Source organism: Scomber scombrus, chromosome 3, assembly GCF_963691925.1.
Source record: "Scomber scombrus chromosome 3, fScoSco1.1, whole genome shotgun sequence".
In the NCBI taxonomy this organism is placed as follows: domain Eukaryota; kingdom Metazoa; phylum Chordata; class Actinopteri; order Scombriformes; family Scombridae; genus Scomber; species Scomber scombrus.
Genome location: NC_084972.1, coordinates 27,465,374 through 27,476,480, shown reverse-complemented (window position 1 = coordinate 27,476,480; position 11,107 = coordinate 27,465,374). Strand labels below are relative to the sequence as shown.

The window sequence follows — 11,107 nt, the reverse complement described above, 5'->3', positions numbered from 1 at the left end:
CTTTGAAGGCCATGCTTGACTAATCTCTGTAGTTATTACAGGAAGAAGCTTAAATACCTGTTAAAAAATGTCTTCTGTGCCCTCTGTTCTTGTTCAGTCACACAGTGCACAAATATGGCACAAGCAAGAGGAGGTGAAAGTGCCTCCACCCAACAATGCACATGGCTGACAATCATTTTCACAGCAGTTTTCTGATAGTTCACCTGAGCTGGGAGCAATGGTGAGGATAAGAAGCTGCCTCTACGGCCCATCTTTGAATTATTCACGAGTCAACCATGCTTGCAGAGTCCAGTTTCCTTTATGTCGTCTGCAGGCTCAGCTATCAGATGACCAAACAGCGCCCATGTCAGCTAGAACACCTGACACATCTGCTATGTGCCCGTTCACGTGATACACCTTTAAAATGCTCCACAGAGTGCTGTTAAAATAAACACTGTTCTGTTGTTGACCACAGCCTTGCTCGAGTGTGTTATCAGCACCATAAATGACAGCCTGACAGTACGGACTGCGTGACATGGCTTCCATGTGACAAAGATGTATGTTTGCATTTCAAAATAGTGTACAGAAATGAATGACGCTGTCAAGTTTCTCTGTAGACACACTTTCCATCTGGCATTCTTCAGATGGTTATCTGTATTATTTACAGTTTTGTGATTTTATAATACCAAGTGACTGACATTTCATTGTTGACAGAGTAATTTAAGCATCCACACTGGCACAGAAAAAGACCTTTGATCTGTGCCATGACTGCACAAACAGATGTATCCTGGTTATTAAGCATTTGATAAATGTCACCTATCATCTTAACCCACCCCTTATTCAAACCATGTTTTCCTCCCACAGTTCTAGCTGGGTATTTGAGCAAGTTAAAGAGTGTGATCTATCATCATATTTTCATGGACATTTTCAGAAACTGACACAATAAAATATTTCCTGTTCAGGTAAGCACAGAGAAAGAGATGCACCAGCAAAAAGAAAGCTGAAACAAAGTTAGGATTAGAGTGTAAATTCAAGAAGTTATTTCCCTAGAGATTTGGATGACATTTGGATTGTTATGGGAAAAGCTTGGGTGAGTGAGCTAATTTCATAAGTAAATATTGATCTATGGGGTATTTACATATTCTGTTTATGGTTATTGACTCTACATGTGACTGTCACAGGTGGTGCATGACCAACGCCCCGCCTCTACAGAGCCAGGAATGCAAATAGTACCTCAAGAGGTATCATTTTACACTTGATCCTTTGGGCACAGAGGTACAGACATCAGATCACAGAAATGAAAACCAGACAGTGTGCTACCGTCAGCTGAGACCCTTTGACAATAACATGCAATAGGATCAGTCAACCAATCGGCAACACCATCACTGCTACCGCTATGCCTATTGCAGAGCTTTTGGGAGTCCAGTTCGACATGCAGCTACTGTTGAAACTGAGTCTCTCTGTGGCTGCGGCTATTCTGGTGTCTTGGGCCTACAGATTCTACAGCTCCAGGGGTGTGAAGAAAAGTGAGCTCTGTGACAAAGACAACAAAGAGCCACAAAATGCAACCTGCCAAAACTGCAAGACAACATTGCGATGTCAGAGCTCAACAGAACATGATACTGATGATGGGGAAGAACAACCTAGGCCGACGGACAAAGACTCAGCCACTGAAGATCTGACATCAGACAGCACCAAGGAAATGCCAGCAGAAGCATGTCTGCACCAAGGGGAAAAGAGTGACGATGCATTTAGCCTGTCATTTAGTGACCAACACATTAGCATAAAAGGAAATATACTTGATCCTCGGAAGCAGGCAGAGGTTGTCACCAGTAATATTTCATATGGATCTGCTTGGAACCTTCCTCATCCAACAGAGAGTGGGATGTCCTGTACCACAGGGCGCCGCTCACCTTGCTTTTTACAGAAGCTAGAAGGCATTGTGGGTGTGGGCAGGGAGTTAAGGCAAGACTTGGAGCACCAGGGGGCCTACTCCAGCTTCCTCTCCAAGGCAGAGATCAAAGTGGAGGATGCTAATTTGGTGCTGGAAGGAACAGGAGACCATATTGTGCGTGGAAAGATATATGACTACTATGTTGAGTCCACCTCTCATTCTATTACAGACTCAAACACTGTGCTGGGTCAGTATGAGTGGAACGCTGAGTCACAGCCAGTGGAGTTTGGAAGCCGTCGTGGCAGCCTCACCGAATCTCCTTCCTCTTTGAGCCCCATCATTATGCGTGATCTGGTTTTACCGCAAAGCACTGTCGAGGATCCCTCCTCACTAGGAAGCCTCCAGCTGAGGCCCCCCGCAAGGCCTATACTCCTACGCAAGGAGAGCTATCTGTCTGCAGCAGAGCAGTCTGAGCTGTCCATGCCCTTTGCAACTTCAAGAGCTTCAACTCAAACGAGTCACTCTCTGGCCTCAACCAGCAATGAGTCAATCTCTGTTCACCCTATGATCTGTCCCTCTACAGGCAATAAAGGCCTTAATGTGAGGCAGGGGTCTGATCTACAGACTGCAACAGGAGTTCCATTTTTACACCTTTCAGCAAAAACTCTTGATGGCACAGATTTGGAAAGCTTAAAAAGTAAGCTTGATTTGGGGAACTGTTTAGAGGCACTGTGCTTGGCCAAACAGTGGGGCCAGAACCCTGTGCAGCAAGCAGCCCTTGGAGTCATGTCAGATAACTACCTCCAGGTGCTCAGGGACCCAAACCTTTATGGGCGGCTAATGGCTGGTGAGCGGGAACAAATCCAGAAGCAGAGAATGAGAGGGAGAAGGTTTCTCATGGTGGCAGATATGGACCCTCAAGACTGGGCGAGGAACACAGGGGGGCAGACAACAGAGAAAGAGGAAAGAAGTACATCCAGTGCAGTGTACTATTATGATGACTACAAAGACGCCTGGCATACACTTTGCCTGATCCCTCAGGAGGTCGTCTCTAAAGCCTGTGCCATGTGCACAATGGATAACTACTTATTTGTGGCAGTGGGCTGCCAAGGCACAGACAGAGAAATGATACCCTCAAAGCGAGTGTTTTGCTACAATCCTTTGACATCCATTTGGAAGGAGATCAGTCCTATGAATGAAGCCAGGCCCCGCTGCAAACTGGCAGCACTGGAGGGCTACATCTACGCCATCGGTGGGGAGTGCCTCTCAACAGTGGAACGCTATGACCCGCGATTGGACAGATGGACGTTTGTGGCTCCACTACCTAATGATACATTTGCTGTGGCACATCACGTCACAGTGTGCAATGGAGAGCTTTTTGTTTCTGGGGGAACTCTTAGATGTATGCTTCTGCGCTACAGCCCCAAAATCAACACCTGGAGGCCAAGTCTGTTAGCAGGCAGCAAAGACAGAACTGCAGATATAATGGCTGTGGGGCGATTTCTATATCGGTTTGATGTTAGCCCTCTGCTGGGTATCAGCGTGTACCGCTACCACACAGTGGCTCGACTGTGGTATGAGTGCAGCTCCAAACGGCTCCTCCATTGCCCTGCCTTCCAGTGTGTTACAATGGATGACACAATCTATTGTGTCAGCCGCCAGTTCACCATGAGGTTTGAGGCTGATGAGATCTCTCCTGCTTTCAAAGATGAGGATTTGAGTGTCCTCTCTGCAGCGAAGGGCATACTTTTCCCCTTTGTCCTCTCACTCCCTGATAAGAAGCCTCGCCAGACCAGTGTGTAACAAGGACTCAGTTTTCCATTGATGATAAGATTAGGTGGTGATGGAGTATCCCTACAGAAACATACTTTACATCAAGTTTCTTGTTGACTCTATGTGTATTGCTTGGTACAGAATTATGCTCAACCTAGCCCAACCCCAAATGCTATTGCAAAATTGTAATCACAATTCTGTTATTTATTTGTGGTGTAGGAAGATTACCTTTCTGCAAAGCCACAAAGTGTCTTACCACTGCTATTTTATTTTCATGTATTGGGCATTGGTGACAACGAAATGTGTGTTTCATAGTCCCTCTCTTAGTCTTAGTCCCTGGCAATAGATGTAAAGTATTAGGGTCTTAATGGCAGTCGAACTACTGTTTGCTTAGATTTACGAAGGATGTGCTGCCATGTAAATTGTTTGCTTCACTGATTTGCCGCTCCTTCCTGCCATTAAGTTAGTTTTATATCATTCCAGATGTTTAACCTCTTTAGCCGTAAAGATAATTCATAAATAAGTCTTACAGTAAATGAGTTCATTCAAGTCTAACACATTACAGAGATTGGGCAATATAATGGCAATCTATCACTGTGCTGCACTGTGTAGGGCACAGATATAATTTACACAGTGGCCTGGATACAATGCAATTATCTACAGTTGCTCTTTAAATATGACAAGTTGTAAATGGGTGTGTCATACAATATAAATAGGTGAGCTTCTAAAAGCATTTGTCACTACTTCTGTAACTCTTCCAAGTCTCAGACTTTTTATGATTTTAGTCATTCTTCTTTGATGGCCAGAAATAAGTATATTTCTTTCTGTATTCTGAGCAGTCTTTGTTCATTGTACCAACTAAATCTCTTTGTTTTGCATTGTTTTAAAAACATCAAACAAATATATGAATCTGTCATTCATTGCATATTAATCCACATTTACAGAATAATGGTATTAAGTTAAATCTCTATTCCAGTATTTGTGTGACTGATAACCAGCAATAGAATGACACAGGAACAATCTTAACACGTGTGGTTTATTTTTAAGTTTTGAGCATTTATGTTAACAATAGAAATATGTATAAGAATTATACAAATATTAAATTGGTTATTGTTGGCTCATTTAAAATCAGGTTTCTCACTGTACTGACTGGCTCTAAAGACAGTGACAGGTTTCAGAGCGTGATATGCTGCTATAGCACCATCATGTGGCTCAGAAAGCAAATACAACAGTGTATTGGGTTAGACATGTTGAGTGCTAGGCTTCCCACAAACACAGAGACATCATGTGACATGCAGGCATCAACAGCACAGTAGAGTGACTAACTAGCTAACAGTGGGTGAAACAGGGGGCTTCAGCTGTACTGAAAGGCAGCAGGCAGGCTGGAAGAAGGAGGCAGACGCAGATGGTTGACCATCAAACATAAGCATCTTTGATTCTTCCTAATTAAACACTTTTATTCCCTGTAATTAAACACCTAATGGAATGGGAGTTAGACACGTCCCCTCAGACGTTGCCTTGGATGACTCATGGCTTCTGGTTTGCCTCAATACCCAGGTCAGTTCCGGCTTCAACACTTGTTTCATTTTTTATTTGTTCTCTTTCTTTTCTCTTTTTCCATATAGTATCTAGGGTAATACTAACAGCCCATTCTGAGTTTCAGATATTAAGTGCGCAGAGAGAGAAAGAATTTGCATTTAATTATCTTCTGGAAGGGTGGACATAATTTATGTCGCCCCCCTTTCTCCTCTTAGCACACAGACACACACACACACACACACACACACACACACACACACACACACACACACGCACACACACACACACACACACACACACACACACACACACACACACACACACACTTATATTCACATATATAAAACTGAAACTACTCACCACACAACATACTGTAAACCTACTATAGTCCTCACAGGGACATAATGAAAATCATGTTTCATTTTATGAATTCCTTTTGATTTCCCAAATGGTCTGCTCTGTTAAATTTTTTCATGCAACCGTTAACCAGTTAAAAAAGAGGAACCACAAAGCAGCACACCTTGAGCCGAGCTCCTAAATTAACAAGCAGCATGTGAGGCACAGTGTTCTCTCTGTGCCTGTTCTGATGGATGAAGTAAACTGAAACAATGGTCTGGGACTTGTAGCAGCAAGCGCCCTCTCAGATCCAGGTCCTTGTTGTTGTGATTGGCTGCATGGAGGTGGCTGGAGAGTATGCGTGAAGTCCTGGCAAAGTGGCTCTGGCAGAAGGCACTAAGTGGGTGCCTTTGGTACGCTGACCTGTACACAGTCAGTGATGGGAGGTGTGACTGCTGCTTTTCCAAACGGCGCTTTGTGGACTGCAGTGGGCCAAAGTTGGTTGGAAGGGCTATAAAGGAACACAGAGCAGAGAAAGTTAACTGCTATGTTACTGCAGCCATTAATTACACTGGTGACTGATTTGGAACAATAAAAGGCATCTGAGGCTCTCCACATCTCATTGTTCATGAGTGCAACTGCTGATGTGTTGTGTCCATGAAAAATTTAATGTGCTGAAGCATGTTTGTGCTATGCTTTTTTCTACAAATGTTGTGTAATTTTAGGCATTGGTGGCATGGCAGTTTGAACTATTATCTTACCAGAAATTGAATGGTCAGACCTCTCAGGCTGCCATGTCAAGTTGTCTCGATGCCAGGGTCGCTGAGTGGGTGAAGCATTGATGTGCTTACACCCATAGCTCTCTTCATAATGTGTGACCAAATAATGAGAGGATGGTGTGCTATGGTGGGCAAAGAGCAGCTTGGATGGAAGTCCCTGGAAGACAATAGTAGTCTCAACATAGTTAGCTTGTATCCAGTGGCCTTTGCAGGATTAAGATATTGAGGGCATGACCTATTCTTTTACAATAATCTTCAAGAGGCTCAATATGTGACAGCAGCAAATTGCTCTAACTAGCTTTCAAGTGCCCAGTAGGACTGATGATTTTACACATTTCTTATGACTGCTGAGTCTGACCAGAAACTTGCTTTCATAAAGAGTTTTATCACAGGCCTTTATCTTGGTCATCAATATTATGCAGAAGTGGCCACAATCTAAGGAAGAAAGCCCTGACTTGCAGGGTTGTGGCATGCATTCAATTGATGCTAATGCCATGAATGAGTAGTTAAAGGCTGACCTCAGCTCTCAGCAGGGCAGATCTTCTCTCAAAGTCGTCTGGCTTGAAGTCCCAGTGGGGCCGGTAGTCTACACGATTGGTGCTGTTGGATGTCTTTGGCTCTCGAGTGAACTGTGTCGAACAGAATAAACAGACATCGCAAAGAGGAGTGAGGAGTGAGGAGGGGGGGGGGGTATATAGGGACTTGAGCAATGAGCCCAGCGCAAGGATCAGCAAAGCTCACACTTCAGTATCGATCTGCACTGTTCTACAGTATTTCTTAAGTCATTTCTCCTCTCAGATCCTGAACCAGCAGCCCGTGGCTGAACCACACGTCAATGCAATTAGTCTCCAGCTCTAGCCTCTCCCACCAGGAGGCTGTGCTGATGTAGCTGAACTGAGGCTGTCTAATCACTTTGCTATAGATTTGACTACCAACTGAGGTGCTACAAAACCATTGGCAGGCTGCCACTAGTATGGTGTGGTGTTTTGGATCTGCAGCTTGAAAAAGAACAGATAGGCTGTGTTCCCACATCCACTTGAAGTTGTATGTTTAAACCAGAACATCTTGATACTGGCACAATGAGATAGTCTGCCCTGCATTCAGGCTAAGCCCTGAATTCACTGCCCTCTGATAACCTTTGGCTGGCAAACGTTACCTTATCATACAGTGGAAAACAGTAAAAACAATTGCAATCTACATTAAGCAGACAAAATGCTTACCTGAAGTCTTTCTTCTGCCCAGTTACCTAACAGCACTTTGTTTGCATACTTCTGCTCTATTTCCCATCCGGTTTGGGCCCATTTATCCAGGGCCATCCCTTTTTGGTTCATGCTTTACCTGGTGTCAAACACACCGGATGAAACTGAAGCCCTGGTTAGCTAATCAAACAGATAGTATGTAGGTGTATTCACCTGGCCTTATAATGGCATAGGCAGTGGAGGGGAAATAGAAGAGCTCTGTTGTTATGGATACAGCAAACACTGAAAGGGAAGACAAGCAGAATATCCTGAATGATCCTGGGAGATGTCTTGCATCTGTGTTAAAAGAAATACATTACTTAAGGCTGAGCCATGACATTTACTTTTTAGCAGTGTAGTGTATATTGTCAAAATAGTGCCAGAAATGGTTGCGAGAAATTGTGTCTTCAGGCTACTTTTCAATTTTTGGCATAAAAAAAGGTTTTATTTATTGATTTGTGTGGGGTCTTTGTCTTCTGCGAACAATATACTTTTAATGAAGAAGAACTCTGCCACACTGGAGGCAAGCTTTGTTTATTAAAATGTAAAACAAGATGGAAAGTAAAGTACATTGCTTTGTTTATAGTGTTTTTACATAGTTAACAACACTATCCATAACACGCACTGCTGAGGGAAAGGCAAGCCAGCCCTGGTTAAAATAGTGAATCATGCCATGAAAACCATCCATCACATGTTGCCAGGTGACATCTTTTTCCAAGTCCATCAGCCGTTTTTTATAAAGTATCCCATCATCCCTCAGGACATCATACTCACAGGTGAGGATGAAGGTGGGTGGGGTTTTTTGAATGACTTCGTCATCCGCCAGTAAAGGTGAGACCTCAGGTTCCAAACCAGCCTTGATAATGTGGTATATCTCTCCATCATATTCTGGGCTTGGTGGCTCAGAGAAACCCCGTGCGAGGCACTCAGGAGGTAGGTTGGATGTGGACAGCCACTCCCTGTATTGTGGCCTGAGCTCAGTAGGGACATGGTTCCCTTCCAGCACGTCTTGGCACACAGACATGTCCCCATTGAGGTACTGCAGGAAGTAGAACGCCATCCGGCCACGAAACAATATGGGCACAGCATGATTTTGCTGGTATGAGGGCAGGTTGAAATCTGCCATCTGCAGGGCTGGGTAGATGAGGACCTGAGCGCAGGGGAATGGCAGATGTCCGTCCTCTCTTCTCGCCAGCCTTTGGCACAGTGCTGTTGCCATGTTAGCCCCAGTGCTATCCCCTCCGACTGCCACTCTGCGAGAGTCCACGCTGAACTCTGCCTCAGCCACAGACAGGAAGTGACACATTGCCGTCTCACAATCATCCAGCTGGACAGGGTACCTGTGCTCAGGGGCTAATCGGTACCTAAGAGGGATGGGCGGGAAGAAGGAGGGACAATATGTTGTATTCTGGCTGTTTAGTAGACATAACAGGTTTTGGATATTTTGTACATTGTGGGAAAAAAAGGTTAAGTACCCAACAGAAACCACAGTTGTGTCAGTCTTCTTGGCAATGTAACGGCAGACTTCATCAACAGAATCTGGTCAGGTTCAGCAAGACATCACAATTAAAAGAGTTTTATAAGAAGCAATCAAGAACTGCAGACAGAAACATTTTTGCTAATCTATCTCTTTTTCTGTATTCAGACAACACATAATTTAGGGAATAAATTAGGTTCAGTAAACATTAACTTCTATGCAGAGATGGGAGCTATACTATATTCAGATACAATTGTGTAGTTTGAGTATTGCGGTGTTGTGACATTTTCTAATTCTACTCCATTATATTTTAGAGGAGACCACTGTAATTCTGCTAAATGGCTCGGGATGCTTTTTTTTAATAGTTACTTTGCAGGTATGTGCCTTAAATTAAAAAGAATATGATATTCTTACAAATATGATTAATTGTTTTAGATCAGTCCTCCAACTGTACAAAAAGTGAATAGAAAAAGCATCATATGGATCAGAAATACATTGAAAATATTGTACACATTGATGCATTTTTAAGACTTAATCCAAATTTGCAAATATGATTGGAGGATAGGATGGACTTGCCCAAAACCAAACTTCAAAACACAGCATTAGAGCCTGCTGTCACTCTCTAATATTAAGTTATTCATGTTGTCTGATTCCATTAAAGGGTTGTTTTCATCTGTTACATTTTGAAATTTAGCTGCAAAACAGGCCTACATGTTCAGTTATGATCAGGTTAGTGTTCATATAGTTAATTAATGATTTTTCATCCATAAATCAAATTGGCTGTGACTATATATCTGTCAATTATATGTTCAAATAATTAATAATTGTAATTTTGAATGCTGGACTTTTACTTCAAATTGGTTAATTTGTACATTTTTCTGCTTTTGTTTTGTAAAATTGTGTGAATTTTTTATACCTATACTGCCCAACACCCATCCTCCTCCATGGATATACACAAGACCTCTTCTCAAGCCGTCACAGACAGTGGTGGGTTCATAGACTCGCACTGGCACCTCAGAAAACATCAGATCCTTCACTCGTAGGCCTGGGGGAACTGGATTTAAGCGAGTCAGAAAACAGGCCACAAACCATCGGATAAATCTGACCTGGTCACAAATACCCAGACGATGTAGGATCCGGCCCTGGTAGGAGAAAAATCTCAGATTTACCACAAGTTGAAGATGATGTAAAAAAGAAAAAAAAGTGCTTTTGATGGTCAAAGTCAAAATGAAAGTTATTCTCCCTAAGAAACCTTATTTACTATGACAACATCAAAGAAAGGCAACACTTGACCTTGCCTTTGTTTGCACTTTTGTTACACTTGATTTCTTATCTAAAATTTCTCTGATCCAAGCTTTATCAGTTACTAGAGGACAAAGAAAGGACCTCCATTTTTTACAAACACCTAAAAGAAGGGAGTGAATTAAAAAAAAAATCAGACAGAGACATTTTCCTTCATAATAAGTAATATGTTAATTTAATAATAAAAAATGTAATAATGACAGACATAATAAAGCAATTGTAAATGCAGGAAACTTAAAATAATAAGCACCAACAATTCCAATGATAGTGTAGATACTCACCACAATTGCTATGCCAACAAACAAGCCATGGACCATGTGCAGTTTCCTACTATTTGCAACCCCACGAGGAATGTCTGAATTCATCAGCTCAGAGTACACAAGTCCAATTACCAGAAGGAGGAAGGCTGCAACAAGAGCAGCGAAGCCAATTATTAAAATTGCCCAGCCGAGGTCCATGGTGTTGCTGCTCTGCCCTGCTGAAGGTAAGTCATTAGGAGTAAATGTTTTATCTACCTGCTTTCAGCTGCTTTCCACCCCTCCCACATCCGCATGCTATGTATTCTGACCTTGGTTTCACTTAATGACATGTTTGGCTGCCTGTTGCCTAGGAAAAAATAATTATTTTCCAAAACATATTTATAGCTATGTAGTCAAAGTAATTACATGTTTCCCAAACAAATTTGATTGTTTCACTATGGAATCATTTCATGATAATAGAGTAGTCTTTTTAGTTACCATATATTTCCATAGTACCCATTTAGTTGCTTTCTAATGTCTAACAATATTGT

The 11,107-nt window shown here is 42.6% G+C and overlaps 3 protein-coding genes across 3 annotated transcripts; 1 reads left to right on the top strand and 2 right to left on the bottom strand.

Moving 5' to 3' along the window:
• Window positions 1-1,375: 1,375 nt before the first annotated feature.
• On the top strand, window positions 1,376-3,676 carry klhdc7a (kelch domain containing 7A). The gene is made up of 2 exons (XM_062415439.1): window positions 1,376-1,718; window positions 1,857-3,676. Exons 1-2 carry the CDS (start codon window positions 1,376-1,378, stop codon window positions 3,674-3,676), a joined length of 2,163 nt encoding a protein of 720 aa, XP_062271423.1.
• Window positions 3,677-5,724: 2,048 nt separating this feature from the next.
• On the bottom strand, window positions 5,725-7,616 carry cfap107 (cilia and flagella associated protein 107). Its single transcript, XM_062445461.1, has 4 exons — window positions 7,521-7,616; window positions 6,819-6,929; window positions 6,283-6,457; window positions 5,725-6,032 (listed from the first exon to the last, which is right to left on the bottom strand). The coding sequence occupies exons 1-4, from the start codon at window positions 7,614-7,616 to the stop codon at window positions 5,725-5,727; spliced, it is 690 nt and encodes a 229-aa protein (XP_062301445.1).
• A 502-nt stretch (window positions 7,617-8,118) lies between these two features.
• On the bottom strand, window positions 8,119-10,775 carry aadacl4 (arylacetamide deacetylase-like 4). The gene is made up of 4 exons (XM_062415438.1): window positions 10,599-10,775; window positions 9,932-10,157; window positions 9,014-9,077; window positions 8,119-8,902 (listed from the first exon to the last, which is right to left on the bottom strand). Exons 1-4 carry the CDS (start codon window positions 10,773-10,775, stop codon window positions 8,119-8,121), a joined length of 1,251 nt encoding a protein of 416 aa, XP_062271422.1.
• Window positions 10,776-11,107: the final 332 nt, after the last annotated feature.

Coding starts and splice junctions, on each gene's coding strand:
- klhdc7a (XM_062415439.1), top strand. CDS start 1,376: ATGCCTATTGCAGAGCTTTTGGGAGTCCAGTTCGACATGCAGCTACTG. Junction 1,719..1,856: donor TCTGCACCAAGGGGAAAAGA/GTGACGATGCAT, acceptor CTCATCCAACAG/AGAGTGGGATGTCCTGTACC.
- cfap107 (XM_062445461.1), bottom strand. CDS start 7,616: ATGGCCCTGGATAAATGGGCCCAAACCGGATGGGAAATAGAGCAGAAG. Junction 6,458..6,818: donor CTGCCCTGCTGAGAGCTGAG/GTCAGCCTTTAA, acceptor ATTGTCTTCCAG/GGACTTCCATCCAAGCTGCT. Junction 6,033..6,282: donor GTCTGACCATTCAATTTCTG/GTAAGATAATAG, acceptor GTTCCTTTATAG/CCCTTCCAACCAACTTTGGC.
- aadacl4 (XM_062415438.1), bottom strand. CDS start 10,775: ATGGACCTCGGCTGGGCAATTTTAATAATTGGCTTCGCTGCTCTTGTT. Junction 10,158..10,598: donor TTGTTGGCATAGCAATTGTG/GTGAGTATCTAC, acceptor TTCTCCTACCAG/GGCCGGATCCTACATCGTCT. Junction 9,078..9,931: donor ATGGGTGTTGGGCAGTATAG/GTATAAAAAATT, acceptor GAACCTGACCAG/ATTCTGTTGATGAAGTCTGC.